The 21796-nt window shown below is 34.7% G+C and overlaps 1 protein-coding gene across 2 annotated transcripts; it reads left to right on the top strand.

The window, feature by feature from the left end:
• Nucleotides 1-937: 937 nt before the first annotated feature.
• Nucleotides 938-15884, top strand: LOC110449146. 2 transcript variants are annotated; one of them, XM_021495799.1, is made up of 13 exons: nt 938-1111; nt 4214-4302; nt 5203-5283; nt 5700-5780; nt 6182-6262; nt 6728-6851; nt 8479-8829; nt 10140-10475; nt 11221-11535; nt 12024-12380; nt 13479-13630; nt 13987-14158; nt 14526-15884. In XM_021495799.1, the coding sequence occupies exons 2-13, from the start codon at nt 4240-4242 to the stop codon at nt 14690-14692; spliced, it is 2280 nt and encodes a 759-aa protein (XP_021351474.1). In that variant the 5' UTR covers nt 938-1111; nt 4214-4239; the 3' UTR covers nt 14693-15884. The 2 variants fall into 2 exon arrangements, with proteins under 2 accessions (XP_021351474.1, XP_021351473.1); XM_021495798.1 differs by having other exon boundaries at nt 6728-6860.
• The last annotated feature ends 5912 nt before the right edge of the window (nt 15885-21796 follow it).

Genomic DNA, 21796 nt, shown 5'->3' with positions numbered 1-21796 from the left:
AGTATATATATCAACGTTCGCACATCTTGCACACATCGTTCACACATCGTGCACACATCGTGAGCACATCGTGAGCACACTGCACATCGTATAACATGGTGCGATCCAACAACTATTCGATTTACTAATCAAATATTTATAGTACAATAAGGACGAAGTTAAACTATCGGTGCAATATCTAATAGTCCACAATATTTACATCAAATAAAGTGTGTCTTCATTATTGATGTATCATACATTTGGTTAAATAGGTGACTTCCATTTTCTGTCTGGACAAGACAGCTGCCGTAATCCCTCTTCTGATTGAGCGAAATTTCGATAATGGGTAATTTTGTCTAAATAAGATATGTGAAGTGTATTGCAAGCTCTTTTTGATTCATCAGTTACGACTATTGGGGCAGCTGTAAAAACTTATGTTATTTAGCCCGCCGAAAATGAAATTAATTATCTTGTGAATGTTACTTTCACCAACGTAATAATGTCAAATAAATAATGACTGACATCTAGACTACGGATTTGTCAATGTCTGATCTTTACAATATGCTGATAACACGTATGTAACACAGGTAAAATGTTCAATAAATTACAGCATGAAATAATAAATAATTTAACAAACCCAACATGGCTAAATCTTGTAACATACATTGGAAATCATATTGTAGAAGGGCAAATCTGCCCAACAATGTCGTTATTGAATACCGCCTAATTATACAATGTTGCGTATCATTTGTCAATAAGGCTAAGAAATGTCTCTAATGGAAAAGAATTATTTGTTAAGTTTGAATAAGTTATATAGTCTGAATATAATGCAAACATATATGTAAATATTAAAAAAGAAACAAGAACAAAAAAAACGTGACATTTGGTCTTGAGTGATTTGATAGACTGCACTATAATTTTCGCTCCAATATATTTCACTTCCTTGTTAACTGCGGTATAACATTTTAGTGAACGGTGTGATACTGAGACGTTGCTCTGCCACCTATTTGTATTTGTAAATAGACGTATGTCAAAGTCACCCGGTTTGGACGAATTCCATATCGGGTTCGTTGTACATAATAGTGCCAGTATACATGTTGTGCATTCTGGACGTGTAGTCTGATTCGTTCAGGTAGGTGTTGTCCATGGAAGTTCGTCTTTATAATATTACTGAGTTTGGTTTCGTGATTGTTGGTGCATTCAAATTGTTCACTTTAAAAAATGTAGTTGAACATAATAGGTTTATAAACAGAACGAATATTGTACATACCACGTATAATATGTATGAGAAGCATGGAATGTTTACCTTTTCTCTACAGCTCCTCATTGATTGTCGTCTTTCCTAACAGTATTTCTAGAACAAAATGAGTCATATGTTTCAGGAAAATTCAGAAATTTTGTAAGCAATTACTATATGATTATGAGATATTTTTGTTCTGTGTTACATGCGATTCCGTATTATTATCAAGAAACCTAATAATGCTATTTGTCATTATGTATATTGTAAAAAGTTGCGTTTAAAAATCAGTGAAACACGTATACAAATTCTCTGTTAAGCCTTCAGGGCAAGAACAGGAACAAGGCAACAAGGAAGAGAAATAGTACATGTATAAAGGACGGGGGAGGGGGGCTATGGTTTTATTAATCACAGGCTTCATTTTAAAACCAACCTTACTGACAGGCGTTTGTTGTGAATATAAAAGAATCATGTGAACCCTACGCATTATTGCGTATCGCTTTTCATTAAGGCTATGTATACAAGTGTCATTTACACGTGTAGGATGTGTTCATGTGTGTACAGTCTTACAGGGAAGTCATAGCTACAAACGCAGTCACCCGTTACATTACTGTTTTGTCTATGAAAACACATTCTAAGTGGCCTCACTTAATTTACTTATAACGAGCATTATATATCTTTTTGGTTCAGAATATGCAATATTCGTTAGTTTTAGAGATTAAGTAATAATTATCGTGGTAGTAGTGATGATAATAGAGTTGTTTTAATTTTAACCTGTTAAATTCGAACGTTAAGTTAACAATTATGTTAAAAATTGGCACTATACTGATTGGTTAGACTAGACAATCATTACCGCTCAATCGTTTACATAAAGACATTTTTTTTGTACAGTTTGTCACGGAGTGGGGGCTCTGTCAGACAATTTAAATGGTAAGTAGCCGTATATCGAAGTCAACCGAGAAGTACATAGATATTTAAAACGTTAGTGTATATGGTGTGTATAGGGGACATTATGTCTTAGTGCATCGGTCAGGTGGGTGTTGTGTTTGACATATATTTGATTGTGTACTGGCGATATAAATATTATCCAGAACGACTAAACTGGTGTTACATTCATATTGTGACACTGAATACGAGAGAATACCGTTACGGAGGCACGGTAAACTATTGGTAGGACGCCGGGGTCGTGACCGAGAGGTTGCGGGTTCGAGTCACGGCACGGCAATGTGTTGTATCTTTGAGCAAGATACTTTACTCTGCTTGTTCCAGTCTACTCAGCTGTAAATTAAATGAGTTCGTGGTTGGGCAGTGCTAGAATGGTTAAATGCTAGGTGTAAGCGCGAAAATGGAAGCTCAGGCTGTAAGCTCCCCATTGAGTTGAAAAGGTATTGGCTGGTTGCAAAGGCCCTATAACCACGGATAATAATTTGTGAACGACTTTGTAACGACCTATGGACTAGGTTGTGATAAAGTGGTATAAAAGAACCTAGAATTTTATTATTATCATTATTATTATTATTATATAACTTTTGACTGCGACAATTTTACGCTACCATATCTCATATAAATCTGAAGTGACGTTTTCATTCTCTCATTATGAGGATTTTCCCCAAGAAATCAGATGAAATAAGTTATGGCTTTCTGTGATATCTGTGCTTTTCATGATGATCATAAATGTCCCTTTTCGTTTTGTTGTCACTACCCCAATTCTCGCTTTAGGGACGTGACATTACTTTGATTATAACTAGGTTAATATGGTTGGTACAGTCGATGATGATGAAGGAGAATACGCTTGTAGATGTAGCTTATCCTCGATACTCCACGGGTTTACCTCACTTTCTAATCTGTCGGTCGCGTAACGGTAAAATTGACAGCCTTTTATGTCCTCAGTAATCTACAAAGGACAGGTATCAGCCTAAGTGATTGGTCAGGTATTTTTATTTGGGACCAATCAAATTGCTAGTTGCGTTTCTTTAATTTTGCTATGACATTCTCCAGGGGTACTTTGAGCGAAGTGAGAGTATCAAGGATGCATGTACAGTGTAGCTTTAAATTAACTTAATCAAGAATATGACAAACTACATGAAGACTACTGCCTACCGATTTTTCTAGCTAAGCAGTTACATATTCGTGAAATGCGTGCAATTATTTTATTCACAAACTAAGGTACAAACCTGTCAAATTTTGATTGCCGATTTTCGAACAATCTTCCAATCGAGTAACCGGTTAATAGGCCAATTTGGTAATTAAACAATTAACAACGACAATACGTTATATGTTTAGCAAATGTTCGATTCAAAACGTATTTACACCACATAAATGTTTATCAATTAGCATGATAGTCTACTTGTGTATTTCAAGCCTAACACAGGAAATAGTTATATATACCCCCAGTAAGTATATGTCATGGCCAAAAACTGTCGGAATACAGTTAGGGCGTTATCTGACACGTTTTTGTACATGTTTGCTCATTCAAGTGCGAGCTATTCAGATTAAATTTATATCTCGCATATAATATCGAGGTCTACCTCTAAAAGATCATATTTCACAACTGCGTTATCTGGCGTGCTTTTAAAACCTGTTCAGTTGTTTATGGTGCTTGCGGCATATCTTTGTCAATCTTTACAATAACACTAACATGTCGGCCTTAGCACTGTTTTTATTACACAACTATCCGATTTTTGTCATATTGTATACATTATTTGTAGGTTTAAACCAGGGAAATATGGGCTGCTCAAAGGTGTAAATAAATGTCGAATTATTCGATTATTAATTTTGGTAACCGCTTTACGTTCTTTCGACCGAGTAACCAGTTACCCGGCTAACCCTTGACAACTATACAACATACCCCATTGTTCAGCTCAATCTGATGAAGGGTGTCACTATTCAGAATTGTAGCATTACACATGATTGTGATAAATGCTGAAATATAAAATGCATATGCAAGTTTTCGTACTAATTATTCTTTCATATTTTTATTTTTTTTCTTGTGTCCAGACAAGTGCTGATTTCTTCTAATAGATATGTCGTATGCCAACCAATACGTCAATACCCACAACAGCTCTCCTTTGGAGATGTCGCCAATGGTAAGTATTATGGACAAGTAAGACCGTCCTTGTCTAGTAGTAGGGAGGGACACTCTTAGTTGGGGATTATGTTAATATTTGCATATAGATTTTTTTTACGAACTTTGATCAATGAGATATCCAATCGATAACTTTACAATCTTATCTCATTTTAGTATGCTCGCGCGAAGTTTCCCATAACTCACAAATGTTTACCTAGTGAAGTGTACGTTCACGGAACAGACATATTTAAGGTGTTAACAAGAACATATTTTAAAAGTTTATTTCAACAATAGCTTCTAGATTTCTCTCCTGCAATGACTAGACAGGTTGAGTAATTTGAGGTGGTAAGTATGAAAAACCGAATTTCATTTAAAATGTCTGACAGCTACAACAACTTATTCGAATTTCGATTGCCAAAACAAATTTATATATGCATTTTGGAAAAAGGAAATGTTTTTTTAAGCAATTTATAATTACAAGTACATAGGTTAATAGTAATCTGCTATTTAAACCTTCATATGTATCTCTTAGAGTTGAGACGCAATTGTGATCTAAGACATTTAATACCTTACAACGATGCAATATCTTCTACTCTGTTTCTATAAAGATCATAGATTACGTTTGGACTAAACTTTATCAAACATGCTGAGTCACCACACACTCATGATACAGCCTAAGAATGATTGAATACTTTATAAACACTGGTTTTGTGCTTAGATGTTTGATGCAATAAAAGGTTAGTACATGTAGCATGCAATAACAATTACCTGTCTCGTAATGCAATATCTAATTTAATAACATAAACACTATCCGGGCTGTAATGTAGAATGTATGACTCTGTATTTATTTTTGTTTATTAGTAGTGCTCTAGTATTAAGATATATAACTAATTCTACCATATTGTATGCATGTTTGAAGTATGTTAATGAGGCGGCCACGACAAACCTGTACACTTACATATCAGATGCATCACTCGTGCAGAGAGAGGAAACAGTTAATGTAAGTTATCATGAAATAATAAATGTCGACGTTTTTGAATTATGTATTTCTAGTTTTAAACAAAGAAATGCTTATCATAAATGTTACCTTGGTTTTCGCACTTTCTCGATAGCGTCATGTGTAGTGTTCCGATAAGAATAATCTTAATTTAGATATCAAGTGATTTTTTTAATTAAAATATGAAGAAGTTGAAAATAGTATCTTACATTCCGTCATTGAATATTGTAAAAGCCCAATGAATTTCTAAATGGTTGAGAGTCTTTGATTAATTATATCGAGCACATTTTGCACACCTCATTTCTTATGAAGTATTCAGATGATAATAAACTTAAAACAAACAGTTGTATAAGTAGTACTATAATTTGTTTTTGATTTACTGTATAACTAATTGGACTATATGTTATGCATGTTTGAAGCATGTTAATGGAGTGGCCACGCCAAACCTGTACACTACCATATCAGATGCATCCCTCGTACAGAGACATGAAACAGTTAATGTAAGTTCATTTGGCATATTGAATGTCGACTGTTTTAAATTACCAGTTACATTTTGATTGTATTTTCTACTAGCCGTCTTTTATTTACCCACTTAATAACAGATGATGTAATTCTAGGTGAAAGCAAAGACATTCCAATCCTAAATGCTACTTCTGTTTTTGCACTTGTTCAATAGCGTTATGTTTAGTGTCCCGATAAGCAATATCTTGATTGAGATACCAAGTGATTTCATTTTTAGATATGGAGTAGTTGATAATATTATCTTACATTTCGTCATTGAATATTGTAAAAGCCCAATGAATTTATGAATGCATAACTCTATCTTTATATTTGCTGATAAGTATTACTGTAATGCCATGATATGTAACTAATTGGACCATACTTTTATGCATGTTTGAAGTATGTTAATGGGGCGGCCACGACAGACCCGAACACTACCATATCAGATGCATCCCTTGGTCAAAGAGAGGAAACGTTCAAGGTCAGTTAATATGACATAATGAATGTCGACTGTTTATAATTACAAGTTACATTATGATTTTATTTTCTACTAGCCGTCTCTTATTTACACACTGAACAACAGATAATGTAATTCTAGGTTAAAGCAAAGACAATCCAATCCTAAATGCTACTTCTGTTTTTTTCTCTTTTTCGACAGCTTCACATTTAGTGTCCCGATAAGCATAATCTTAATTAAGATATCAAGTGATTTTTACTTTTATATATGAAGTAGTTGAAAATATCATCTTTCATTTAGACATTGAAAATTGTAAAAACTCAAATGAACTTCCAAATGGTGGAGAGTCTTTGATTAATTTTAACGAGCACATTTTGCAAACCTCTTTTCGTATGAAGTATTCAGATGATAAGAAACTTAAAACAAACACATTTTGACTTTGATTTTATTTGTGTAATATACCGTGCTCTCTCTCTTCTTTTCTTTCAGAGAACGCCCTATAGAAGATTGTGTTGCTTTGCTGTGATTATTCTATTGATGGTAGGGGTTATTGCTCTTGCGATCATCGGTATAATACATTTGTCGGAACCGTCCAAGCATCAAGATCAACCAAGTATGAAGTGTATGTTCATTATTTAAAAATACATTTTACTGTGCTTTTACCTAAGATGTAGGTCCTCAGGTCTTTCTGTGCACTTTCTCATACCATGTTTATGATAGAACTGGCTGGTAAATACGGTAAAACCTCATTATACTGACGCCATTTGTCCAAGGAAATATTCTGGTGTTACAAAGGGTTTAGTCGTTGAACATAGGCAAATTTACAAAGGAAATAAGAACATTGGAAAATGTTGGCGATAAATGAGCTGGCAAATGAAATGAGGGGCATTATATCGAGGTTTTACTGTATATCAAGCCGATTTTCACGATATACAGTATGCAGGCTGAATTCTTAGTTTTATTATGATCTGATATCAAGGGCGGGGAAATAACTGGCATCAATCTCGTGAGACAAAAAGCAAAGGTAGTGACAACAAGTCATAATTATGAGCAAAATCAAACGCATCGATGTTTATACCGCACAAAGAAGTAATATATTTTCTAATAGAATGATGATTGTGACCATAACATTAAGCGATAACCTTTATCAAGATGCATCTCTTGAAACTTTGTGTGGTAAGTTTGTCCGTCAGCAGTCGACATTTATCTAAGAAATTATGGAATTCAGAGCAAGCTTTTGAATTAAACTGCTCTATGCAAAACGATGGTTTGGGCATTATGACTAAACATGACCAGTTTCGACTCTATTGTACCATTTAACATATAGTCCCTCTTGTACTTACTACTTTTTAATCTTACAAAGTGTCGATTTTATTGTTAAATTGTTGGACGATTAAAATGCTTTAATAGCATATTGAAGGAATTCGTTTTTGCTATTAAAGGACTTTGGGCGTCATAGATTATTTTTGGCCGCATAAAAAAGTGTGTTTTTTTAACTTGAACTTATTAACCAATTTCTGTTATAAACGTCATGTTGGGGCTATCTTTCTCGGTGCAGCTTCCTTCCAATGCGCATACGTAGATACCCTACCATAACAACAATTTTGCGTTGCTATGCAGAAATATACAAACTATGATGTTTTTGGACAGTAAGCATGCTGAAATGAAAGCCTCCGCATGTGACAAACAAAAAAACAGTCATGCGAATGAACACTGGTATGACTATGTTTAAGCATGTGGATTATAATTTTGTATGTTGCATGCAGAGGCTTTCAAAAATCGAAGAGTGTTTAGTTTATTTCCTTCAAAATGGCATAGCGTCAACCAAATAGCGCATAACAGACGAAATGCACGCAATTTCATAAGATATGTGTATCTCTTTGTACATTGTACATGCAAACGTTATGCCATATCTCCTTAAATTCGTTGTCGGGTGATTTTGATATTTCATATTTGCATACTTCATTTATTCCAGATTACGAATATTACAGCGAAATAACAATCCCCGATGGGGCCGGAAATGACCTTAAACTCTTTGGTCCTTTAAAGTTATATATCAATAACAGTAGCTGCTCTGTTAATGGTTTTAACCTGTTAATGAGATACAGATTTTTATTTTCCTATCAAACAGTATATACGTCCTAGTTTTGTGTAATCGTTTTTATTATTGTTGTGTTGTTTTGTGTCTTGTATGGTTTTTTTTATTCAAGATCTTAATCGACACTTTCGAGAATTATCAGTTTCAGAGTCATTACAATTCTGTGTCGGATCAATAACCGCAAGTGCTTCCGCTTCTGCGCAGTCCAACTGTTCACGTCTCGCAACAAGTGTTGCCGTTGACATATTTAAGGTTAGAGTATCATTTCCTGGCAACAAGACAATAGTCAATTCAAGTATGCGTCTTTCTGATTCCATCAATATCACTGTGGCCGGGTTATGGATTGTCAGTTGGTCAAAGGTTACAGAACAACTGACAGTTTCACCACGTCTGGGAGCTTTGACTTGTAAAATGGAAGGGACGTATTTATTTGAGTATCTGAACAGTTCAAACAGCCTTGTGTATTACCAGATTTTCTCACTTACGTATCTGGGTAAGTATATAGTATTTCTGCATATAAATATCGCATGTTAAACATAAATATTGTACTGCAAACGTTCTTCTTAAGAGCACTCAAATTTTAACGAAATTATAAATGGGCGCCTTCACAATAAATTCAGTACAATTTCAATTTACAGAAGCATCAATTAGCGGTTACATAATTTCGAGCAATATTTGCAGTGCGAGTAACATCAATATAGATAACTTGTAAATAATGGAATTTTACAGTAGAATGATATAAATATAGTCAAATTAACATCGTTCGTTATAAACTAAATTTCACAGTCTTCATTTACCGCAAATATATATATAATATTTATATGGGTCAAAAAAGTAATATAGGCGGTAAAATCCCATATAACACTGGATCCTAATGGAGGTATGTCCGTTGGATACGAATTACTTAAAGTAGTATATGGGGCAAAGAAGTAATTCCAACAGTGTGGACAAGTTTAGGTTGTCAAATTTTCGGAGCGATCCGCTCCTTTATCAAGACACAGTGAAACAGAACAGTTACATGTACATATATATCATATTACAAGAAGATAGAACTGATATACTATAATTGACAAAAAATTGACAACCTAAACTTGTTCACACTGTTGGAATTACTTCTTTGCCCCATATATATATATATATTTATACATAACTTAAATCTGTAATTCAAACTTCACAGTTGACTTTTCAAACTATTTAATATTATGCATTTGCACAAAGCCTGGAAAATGAAAAAGACTGATTCTATTGAATCGATCGTCTTCGTATTTATATGTTTTGCAGGATTAGATCGGGCTTCATTTTGTTACACCTTGACAAGAATCCTTATGAAATGTTTAAGACTTATTTAAAACCATCCTTCAAGAAAAACGGTGAAAATATAGATTAACGGCGATAGCAGCAATTTACAATAATATCAGCGGATATTACAAGCTTATAGGGTTTGCATCATTCCAGTGGATGAACCAGCGCGTAAAATGATATAATATGGATTTGATACGAACTATCACACCCAGCAGACGAAAACACAAAATGAATCCCGGAGTTAAAAAAATTATAAGGTTTAAAAGTCGAGTTATTTCAGGATAAAATTCCTAAAATGTTTGTGCATTTATTCAAATAATTTCCATAACATTTCCTAAATTTTAATCATACAAAAGGAAGCAGGCAATTTGGTTAATAAGCGCTTACCTGTTTTTCCGCACATTTAAGAAAATGGCGACACCAAACTTTACACACATACAATGTACCTGTACCTTTGTTTACAATTTCAATAACAAATCCTAATGGTTTTATCCTTTACAGGTAATTTGGATGATGTGCGCGTATCCGCTCAGCCGTATTTGGCGGGAAATGGCATCAGCAAATTAATTCACCTCTCGTGTTCAATGAAAACTGGATGTCACCATGGTGTTTTTGTTCCGGAAATGAAAAAGGGAGAAGATACTTTGTTTATTCATGACGTCTCGTGTACCTACACGTTCAATACTTTTGAAGAAGGAGTAGTCACCTGCACGACGGATATCGACGCAGACGTTTGGGTTTCAAAGGATGAAGTTATATGTTCCCTGAAGCTGGATGACGGGGTGCATCAACTAGTACCGGTTGGAAGAATAGACACCAGTAACGTAAACCTGGCAAGTAAGTCAAAAGAACGCACTATTTTCAAGTAATCAAATAAAACTTGGAGGAAGTTATATTCAAATTATTTTACTACAACGTTCGATTTACTCCATTTTCATTTAGTATTCCATATCTCTGAATCAGAGGTTCGTAAGTGTGTATACATGGAAAACAGTTTTCTTACTCCCGTCGTTAGGTAAAACACTGTTAGCTCATCATGTTTCTGCAAATGTTTTGATTCAGAGATGACTTTTATGGTTTTGTACATATGATAGATTCAAGCCTATTAGTCCTTAATCAGCAGTTCATCGAATAACGGACCGATGTGCACCACCGCAGGAGAGTAAGAATTAATATTTATATTTGTTACTAATTTGAAAACTCAACGTTTCCGTCAAAATATCGAATAGCTTTCGAAATACGAACTCATTCACAACAAAAAGAGACAAAGAATAGAAATGTTGATTTCAAGATGTGTTTTTTACGAGGATTGTGTACTTTATTCAACCTAACTAAAGGTTATACATAGTTATCAATATATTGAAAAAGGTTTCGAATGTTCAAACTTTAACTTTTTCGGAATTTTTAAAAATTAAACTTGTCTTGCGAAAATTAGGAGAGACGTAAAACAATTTGAATGTTTATGGTGAAATCTCTATTTTGTTAAAGTGTAAGTGGCTTGTTTTGGCCCATCATTTGTATTCAAAAGCCACAAACTCAGTCCAAATTATATATCAACGAATTCACGCTATTGTCATATTAGATCATTGCACTTTGGTATCCTTCACGATCGGCGAGCCTGGGTACATCAACTGCAAGAAGAGGATACATGGGGATGTGAATATCTTTCTGGAGAGGAAGGGCTACTACTTTGGCGACTGGATAACGTTGCTTACCATTTCTGGCGAAGGAAGCGGGAAAGCCCTCAATGATCGCCTTACGTTTACTGCAATGAAAAATGCAGATATGATGGAGATCAATATTACTATGTCGGAGGTCCATTGCGGTGATAAAGGACATCTGGCCTTAAACTATTCAGACGGCTCGCGCACCAACATCGAAGTCAATGCCATATCAGGTAAATTATCGAACACGTTAGATCAATATATCAATAATCATTTAAGTATGCCAGGATAGCATTAAGAATGTGGATCTTAATATGAAAGAAAAGCAAGGTAATCAGAAAAAAACAACGTTTTCGAGAGAGGTTGCCATGTAAACTTGCATAACTCCAGTCTTATTTGTAGGAGGTGATAGTTTTAATTTTTTTACGCCATCCGACCGCTGATTAAAAAAGTTCATCTCACCGATTTTAATACAATCACGTCTCGTGATTCTTAGTTGCAATCAGTAAAAAGTTAACTGTTTCTTTGTTTGGATTTCTGCATCATCATCAAAAAAGATATTTCCTTTCTTCGTGTGATTGTTGACTTTGCAGTAGCAGCTCAATCTTTTGCATCAAATGTAGGACAGTATTTATACCATGTTTATATGTGAGAGAGTATGTACATTTCACATTTTATATTGAGGATCATGTGAAATATAATATAATGTTCTCTATGTCAGCGGTGCCACCACGTTGTCACGGATCTGAGACTAGATCACTTCACGCTGACAACAACTTTATATTATTCTGCGCATGGTGTCCTGGTCATGACGTCGAAGAAGTTCTTGTGAACCATACCAAGACGGAAAACGGCGTTGGAACAATGCTTCCATCGTTTCCAATCACATTTTTTGTGGATTCTAAGACGGAACATAAAGAACAGAATTTAACAATAAAATTTACCCAGCAGTATGGTGTGATGAGAGTGGATATCACCCGATTAAAAGGAGTTGGCTGTAACTATGGAGGCTATTACTCCATAACTCTCCGCTCACCACAAGGGTCGTCAAACAGAAACATACATGTTAACATCACAAGTAAGTATTACAGTGTATTATTCCACACCTATTTAATCTCACTGTAACAATACAGTCCATATTATGAAAAGTTGGATCACTGAAAGTAGTGTTATAGGGAAGATTATATCATATACCTGGGTCCGAACAACATGTTATCAATTGCAATCTACAGGCAAAACTGGAGAGGTATTACTCAAACGAGCTCCAGATATTTGATGATATGTATCACTTTGCTAATGTCTGTTCACGTCGGCGTTTTTCCGTCATTGATTTTCAAACACGGTGTTCAGACAGCAGATTACATAATGTTTTATACAGGTAATAATAGACATTTCATTCTTTAGCAAACATCGCATTTAACATTAGTTTTTGTATGGTGACCCACATATACACGTGCGTTATATGTGACTATGTGTATGAATCCATCGACAATATAGTCATACCATCTTCAACGTGAAATGAAGACATTATCTTTCTTTATTCCTAATAGACAACCTATTGCGACGTCATAGTAATACTTAAAAAATGGAGAGAAAATAGTTTTTTTAATGGAAAAAGATATACTCTCTGGGTTTGATAATTGTCGTTGGTTCTTTTATAGGAATTCATACTATCGTTTGCTATATTGTTTTGTGTTCCCCCGAGTAACGTTGCATGGTCGTCTCTATTGTGTTGGTGCTATGGTTAAATATCAATTTAAATGTATCTTAAACTGTGATCAAAGTGTTATATGCGATACATTTCAAAAATAAAACATGATTATAGATATTTGTACATGAAATCTTTTAAACATGTCTCTGATAACTGTATCAAGGTGTCTTCAATTGCTATAGGTTTCATTACTTCCAGCCAAATGGTCAACTTTTTTGGAAAGTATAATTCGCGCGTGAAGCGATGATACCTGGCGTGACGTCATTATCTTTCTCCTGATGATTGATATAGCCATTCATAAAAATTGATTGATTAATTATAATTAGAATATGTGAATCAAATAAGCGTTAATTAAAATTAAGATGAAAAGATTTAACGTTTTGGCGGATACGAACAATTTATTCCACTTCCATATTTTGTGAGATACATAGGCCTTCATTGATTTGTATACTAATTTGTTTTCAGTCCCCCAAAGTCTGTATACGTTTTCCATTACCGACACCCCTGTGATAGCCGGAAGAGATCTTTATGTTGAATTCAAGGGATTCATGGGTTGTTCTGTGTCTAATGTCATTGCAAAGCAGGACGGTGTTTCACTTCTGGCGAGCGCAGTGACGGTAAGGCTATTTCCCCTAAGAAATCCGTTCGTTTGGCATATTTTAAAAGGTTCACGTTGTCATCGAAGTAGCAAACTTAACTAGTCCCATTGTCGCGTATACGGTACAAAATGTCTGTCTATAATTACATATTATAGTTAATTCTGTGCCACGGCTTACGATACACGGTTACACAACCATAACATATTTGTATTTTCAATATCCTTTTAAATCCATATCGTAAACAGGTATAGAAACATGCAGTTCTTAACGAATTTTATTAAAAGAATGTTTCGATATGCATTTTGTTACGCATTGTAATTTACAGAACACATATTCTTATCATTGTCCTCACAGCATGGATTACTAGTTTTTAGGTTGCTGACGAGGACATCAGGGATGCACTAGCGTTCAAGATCGTTTGGTCATATAAACCGGTGGAGCTTGCCTTACATACCACATTTATCAATGCATCAATGTCATTTCCTCCACTGGGAGAGCAAAATCGTAGAAGTTACACTACATCCAAGAGGTTTGATGTACTAGAAGGTGAGACTGGTTTTACTACTTCGACACTCTTGTGAATCACACCAATAATGAGTTTTGGTACTATACTTGGGACAATATTTTAATTTCGTATAAACACATTGTATATATTACTAAAATTGTCATTCTATTGAAGATTGTAGAAAAAAAATCCTTAAATATATTCTCTATAATACAGTTACAGTTGTACCATTTTTTATTTTATTATATTTATTCTTTAGGTATAAATATCTTATGTTGAAATCGGATTAGATTTCAGAAAGTTTTATCTACTATGTACTTCTACTGTACAGATGATGGAAACAAATGCGGCATTTTTCAAGCGATCTGATACCAACAGTATTCTATAATGTTATTTTGTTTATTTCAGATTCCTTTTGTGACAACTTTGCATCGTGTAACGTCGCACACCCGTCCGTCTTCGGCCTGTACATTGCGTGTAACGCTGCTAGTCTTATTCAAGCAGTGAACAAATGTCCAGCTGGCCTGAGTCTAATCTACCCGGATCCAAACAACTGCTTAGGACAATGTGGATAACGTACATGTGTTTATCCGAGTGACCACTTTTCGCAGTATCATTATTTTAGGTTTTTTTTAACGTTATTTACCCGTTTAACCATACCCTTTATTTTTGTGTAACGCTAGCGGTACCATATATATTGAGCACAATTGTCAACCTGGATTGTTTCCAGATCCAGTCATCTGCCTAGGACACATGAGATATAGTGATTTGAATTGAATGTTTTTAAATTTTGTTGTTGTTGTTAAATCAAAAATCAAAAGCACTTATTTCACTTAATACTTAGCTGAATGTGCTACTTGTGTGTTTCTGATATTGAAGCTGAACTTTCAGTTTTGTTTAGTGTTCAAGTCGAATATAGCGTGTAATATGTCTTAACCTATACATCTAGAACTCTTTTAAATAAGTTACTCCTCTAGATCCAAATATATCGATTCTATGAGTAGGCTACGGAAAGAACAAACACGTACAAATGTTATCCTACATTTTGGGCACAGTTCAGATAGAATACGCGATACATATTGTTTACAAAATCCTGTTACAGATGCATTTTCTTCTGAACATTTTATGTAATTATTCATTTGTGGTTAAATTGTTCAAGGTTGTAAAATGTTCAATGTATATAGGTTAGTCAATACCACTTATCAGTATTGATTAACTATTTATTGATGTACATTAATAAACTCGTCATTGTTCCGATACACGAAATCGGTTTATCCTAATTTCACTCGCATTTAGACCGATCATTTTTTCTTTAATGACGAAAAAGTTGGCAAAGCATGTTATGATGTATTGAGTTGTCAAGTTATATGAATACTGAAAGGTCGATTCACAAATGAAATATACACGGGATCCCTGACCTAATGCACGTAAAACAAAGGCAAAACACATAAGAAATGTAGCTTTAATAACATAATGTAACTTTCCCTTAATTTTAGTTTGGATATAATTGTTGTGCAAGTTGGCCTGGGTACAAAAGTTGATTGGGTGGCCCAGTTGGTTAGGACGAACATATAATGATCTGAGATCGAGGGTTCGAAATCCTAGTCAAATCTATTTGGATTTTATACTCGAAACACTGTTCGTTTGTTGTTGTTTTTTGGTTTATTTTTTTGCTTATTTAATCTTCATCATTTATCATGAGAGTTCTAAATGGTATGTTTTTTCTTCTCAGAAATGATTTACTAAGCTACATATATATATAGTCATACAGGAAAACAAACATTAAATGAAAAGATAGTTTTTGGCAGTGTTATTAGGATCTCTTAATCATATACATTATTTTTGTAAAGGGTAGAGTGGTGAAACGTTGCAGTTTTATTTCATTTTTTCTGATAAAATTAAATATCATTCACAGGTCGCAAGCTTCATTTTTCCATGATCATCATAATGCATGCATAGAATGAACGGATTTCAACTTAAATTCATGTTCCGGCAATCATTCTGTGTCAAGATAACTATGTGTGTATTGGATTAATATGAATAAGGTGTGTGTGCGCGTTCAAAACTTCTCTTTAACATGAATTTAATATTAGAGTTGGAGATAGAAAAGGAATTCAGTTTGGGTCGGGGAGAGAGCGGGAAGACCGGACAGAAGACGGTTAACATGGTGAACATGGTTAAACTCCTAATTTCCTAGGATGCGGGAACACAAGTGAAAAGTAAAGCCAGTACGTTTACCACGTCCAAAGAACTGTGTGTTATGTGTGATACCCGTGATTGACTGTCTGTGTTTTACGCGTTGGATCCCGTGGGTCGTTGTGACATTTGTGTGCGAGTTTGTAGTTTGCGCCACACACACGCGTCTTGTATTGTTATGGCTATGATGTACTAATTATGTTGTTGATTATATAAAATTTGTATTAGTCAACGTGAACGCCTTTTGTTATTTCTCCACAAATTTAGCGAAATCACTGCTACCAAAGAAAAGATCCCGAAAGACCATATTTTCAGGGGATAAAACTCTAAATTTGAGAAAATTATATTGGCTGTTAGTACTGTGTATTGACATGTGCATTTGAAACAGTGCATTCGATAAATGTAAACAATAAGTTGTTACAAACAGAAACTGATATTTTGCGTAGATGTGCTCGTGTAGGATCACAATCATCACATCATGAAGGCAGTGTATAAGGAATGTTGTAGGGTGTAACCAATCCATATTGTGTATCTTGGGTCGGGTCTCTATTCCTAGTCACTGTTATTCCATATATGTGTATAGAGGAGTAGGTAAGGTGCTATACTAGAATATAGACTGTTATTCTGTACGACAAGTTAGTTTGGTTGTTACATTCAACGTCATGCTGTATCGCAGGATACATTTTAGAAAAAAATACTAATTATAGGCTGTTTTTCTGTACTACAGAATTTTGTCTGCTGGATAACCGAACTACTCGGTAGTGAAGCGGATGTAAAATCTATCAATCAATCAATCAATCAGTACTACAGAATAGGTGGGGCACCTTAATAGATGTTCTAGATTCTCACAAGCTTAATTTGTGAAATTGTGAAACTGTTTTCTAAAATTGAGTATTTAGGATAGATCAGTTGTCACATAGAGTTACTGTGCTGTAATACAGAATAGTGAGTTACTAGTTCTGGTATTAAGTCTGTAATACTGTACCAGTGGTTGACCTATTATTGAAAATAGGCGGTATGTAGTTTACTAGTAGTTTTACTATTGAGTAATTAGAGAGCTTCATTTCAGCATATTATATTATAAGCAGGCAGGTTGGTTATAATATACCAGGAAGTGTGCATGATATACAGGCACACATATATAGTGGTATTCAGACAGATGAGAACTGATATTACTAAACGGCTTAGGATTGAACTATTTTGAGATACATTGTCATTGGGTTGGTACCCACATATATTTTTATTGTTCATTCTTATAGGGCATACGTAACTGGAAATAAAATCATGGATTATGACAAACGGTTAACTTATGGATAAAGAGTGGGGCTAAAAAACGAGTAGTTACACAACATTGTAGCGACAAAGAAACACGAATATCTAGCAAGGGAAGACAGGGCTCGAGATAGATCAGAGGCAAGAGATGAGGCTGCACGCAGAGAAATAGAGATAGCACGACAGTTTGAGATGGAGAAATTAAAGCTTCAGGCAATTGTGGAGATGGCAAAACCAAAACGTCGGGCATAGCAAGAACGGATTGAGCTGACCAGAACAAACACTGAAGACTCCAGATCTAAGTCAATGAGGCCTAAACTATCAATGTTTGATGAGTTATTATGAGTCAATCAGATGCATCACAAATTCTCCTGTTTCAATATCAGCAATAGCCGGTTTTTGGATTGCCTTATTACCAAGTGTGGTTTCTATTGCTCCTATACAATGGCCAAAACCACCGTCACTGCTTGCTTCGATCGATATTATAATACCTTCTTAATCAAGTTTTCAGGACGCTAGAAAATCTTTGATCTTTTCCCCATTTTCAGTGTGGTTTGCATATATATGGTCCATGTCCTCTGTCGGCAACAACTTCTACCGGAAGTAAACAATATTTGTTGCTATGCGTAACCATGCAATATGGGGCCAGACATGTGGTACTGATAATGGTTTCAGGGTAGAATTAATGCACTCAAACAAAACACCTTTAACAATTGGAGTGCTATAAAGGAACCTATCTGTCATTTTTCATGTACAACAACGAGCTTCTATAATACATAGCACACTTAGGCTGTTTTGCACATGACACCATACGCTGTAAAACAATCAATAATAAGTAGATAAAAAGAGCGAGTGGCAACTACATGTATGATAGAAATGTCCCAAACCCCTTCACCCTTTTCCTGCTCAACCAATATAAAAATATTTATAAGACATAGCTTGTAACAAGTAGACTTGTTTGTGTATTCCAGTTTTTTACTTCAATTGTTGTCAAGTGCGGCATATCACCTGTGTCCTTTAACTATTTTACCATGACCAATAACCCCACAAATTTGATCGTGTACATAAATTGATGCTACCATACTATGATGTAATTATAAACTGAACGTTTTCTGTGGTTCATGAGATATTACTACAGACGGATGCTTTAACCGTGAACTTTGACCAATTCAACTTAACTGATGACTACCAAATTGTTATCGGGTGTAAAACTTGACAGTTCCATTCAATTGTGTAAATAGAGCGTATAAGCTAAATTAGTTAATGGATGATTTAGATATATTTTTCACTTGTTTACTTCAAGTGTGATACTTGACCGTGACTTTGGACCCTTCGACTCTTGACTGATAAACACTAAAATCTATGCAGGCGTAGCAATTGTTATCACCACACTATGATGTAAATGTGTATTAAAAGTATTCAGGAGTTAATGAGATAATGTTGTAAATAAGCTCTTAATTTCGGATGGACAGTCGCACAGATGCACGGACGCATACAACAAAGCACGTGTACTGACAAAGCTATTACTTTTACCCCCACCCACTACATGGAGGATATAACAAAGAGCACATACACACGCATTTCATTACTCATTACATTTCACATCATAAGACTTAACTGCATCTAGCAAATGGGAAGATGACTTGCTCTTGTAAATTCGCCCTACTGCACCCTACACAAGATATCGCCAAAACACAAGCAAAGTAAACGCAAATATACACTTTACGACCACACATCAAATTAGAATCAATCCACTCACGTAAATATCAAAGACTTACAACACAAAACAACTTTAAATTAAAGGAAGACGAAAAGGACATCACATCAAACACCAATAAATCAATAGGCTTTTTAGGAAAGCATTTTGAAAATGAATTTATCTGCTATCAAAGGACATGCAAAACATGTAATTGCTAAACAGAACATAGAACGAATAGCTTTAGCCTAGTCTGATGATAAAACTAAACAAAGAGCATAATTTAAACAGAAAACAAAAAGTACAATGTACAAAAAAGGTTGTTACTTTAACAACAACAAAATCAACACAAGCTCAGTCACAGTCTTCTAAACACGTAGAACAATTACACGACTCGTATCCTTCGACTACATAATACACAAACAAATTGTGACTAGAACACTGACAGGTCAGTAAGGGTCCCGTCTTGTGGCAATATAACCCCCACAATCATCAAGAAGCAATCTACCAATATAGCTGAGCTTGACATTTGACATTTGGAAGGAAGCAAAATATACATTCTACATGTACTATGATGTGAGTCGTGTTTCCTTCCACCTCCATATTTGCTGGGCTAACCGAAATTTAAATGCTGGTGCAACACTCATTTGTTAGCTTTGATTTGTTTTATTTCACCTTGAATACCTCCCCCATCATGAGCAAGGATCAAAGTCAGATATCCACTTTGTCTTTGACCTTTGGACCCAAATGACCTTGACCTTTAACCCAGTGACCTTGAAATTTGGTCAATTTGGTCAGTTGACTTATTCTTTAATTCCGACCAACTTTGCTTCATAATATCATAACAAAATGTTCATCAGTGGAAAATACAAAACTTGACCTTGATCTTGATCTTGAACCTTTGGACCCCTTAACTTGGACCTTTGGTCATTTGACAATTTGCTTCATAATAACATAAAAAAATCATCAGTAAAAAGATACAATATTTTACCTTGACATTGACCCAGTGACCTTGACCTTAAGTCAGTTGAGTTCTTGTTAAATTCCGACAAACTTTGCTTCATAATGTTGTGGCAGAGACGATATTTGTGATATCTATATTTATAATATTACGGTATATATATATGTTCTGATACAGTAATAGCGATCTTCATATTGTGGTATAGTTATTTTCTTATTTTGGCCTCTTGGATTTGTTTGGTTATATATATATATTTATCATTGGTCAGTTTTGTAAGTTATCCCGTTCTCACCTCTTGGGTTAGCCAATGGTCAAGGGTTTCTTTGTATTCTTTGTGTGACCGGTGGTTTTGGCGCGATATTTATATGAGACTACATGACGTCTTGACGAAGCAGACAAGACAGGACACTGGTAAGAAAGTATTGTACTGCTTCCATTTATATTGTCAAATTGATAGATACGATCATACTAGTTAATTATTGATTCGTTATTAGCTGTACGGTATATATATACTGCGTTATTTTACTTGTATTTTATATATACGTGTTTCTTTGTCATACAGAAATTACGAGTACACGTAATAACCACGGATAATTCCGTACGATTTCAAATGGCCCTGTTCCACAAATAGGTACAGTTTTCTATTTTAAACTTATAGTAATGTATTGATGAATGTATTTTATTGTACTCTTTGTCTATTTATTAAGTAACCTCCGTATCAATAAATACTGAGCTAAGATAAGATTTACATCATATGTTCAATATTACATGTGTATAAATATCAGTAAATATAATGTAAATCTAGATGTAATATAACTTTTATAATTTATAGAACTATAATCTTACATGTAACATCTCAAGATAACTTAACTACGCTTCACAGTGTGCGTTGTGAATGAGTTGGAGACCCCATACATATATCTGAAATGTAACTATTATATAATTGCAGGGTTTAATCATTTATGTCTAAGGAATGGGAACTACGCACAATAAATCGTGAAGAACTCTCACAGTGTTTGTTGATGTTTAATCTACAAAATCCACCACTGCTACAATGTCATAACAAAATGTTCATCAATGAAAAGATACAAACTTTGACCTCGACCTTTGATCAAGTGACTTTGACCTTTGGTAAAATGACTAATTATTTAGTTCTAATCAACTTTGCTTTATCATGTCATAACAAAATGTTCATCAGTGAAAAGATGCAAACTTTGACCTTTACCTTTGACCTTAACTTTTTACTTCAGTGTGTATTTTTATGAACTGAACATCTTGACCAAGTGTCATGTATATTGGTAAATTAATACCAAAATTATCAGCCAGGAACAAAATTTGTAGACGGACAGACGGACAGACCGAATAAGAAAAAAATATCCCCATGACCTCAGACCTTAAAACACGAGGAAACATTCTTAGATTTAGGCAAAGCTACAGTACTCACTTAAGGCACGTTCAAACACTCATTCGTTTCATACTCATAACACAATAGATTCCCCGTTCACCCCTCAATATCATTCAAAGCAAAACATTTTCAAAAGGTTAAAACAAGCA

The sequence above is a fragment of the Mizuhopecten yessoensis genome, unplaced genomic scaffold (assembly GCF_002113885.1).
Source record: "Mizuhopecten yessoensis strain PY_sf001 unplaced genomic scaffold, ASM211388v2 scaffold4511, whole genome shotgun sequence".
Classification (NCBI taxonomy): domain Eukaryota; kingdom Metazoa; phylum Mollusca; class Bivalvia; order Pectinida; family Pectinidae; genus Mizuhopecten; species Mizuhopecten yessoensis.
This window is presented reverse-complemented; position numbering and strand designations above follow the sequence as displayed.

Bases quoted from the DNA above. Each gene is read 5' to 3' on its own strand.
- LOC110449146 (XM_021495798.1), top strand. From the start codon at position 4,240: ATGTCGTATGCCAACCAATACGTCAATACCCACAACAGCTCTCCTTTG. The intron at 5,284-5,699 runs GTAAGTTATCAT...GCATGTTTGAAG, and splicing joins AGAGAGAGGAAACAGTTAAT to CATGTTAATGGAGTGGCCAC. The intron at 6,263-6,727 runs GTCAGTTAATAT...CTTTTCTTTCAG, and splicing joins AAAGAGAGGAAACGTTCAAG to AGAACGCCCTATAGAAGATT.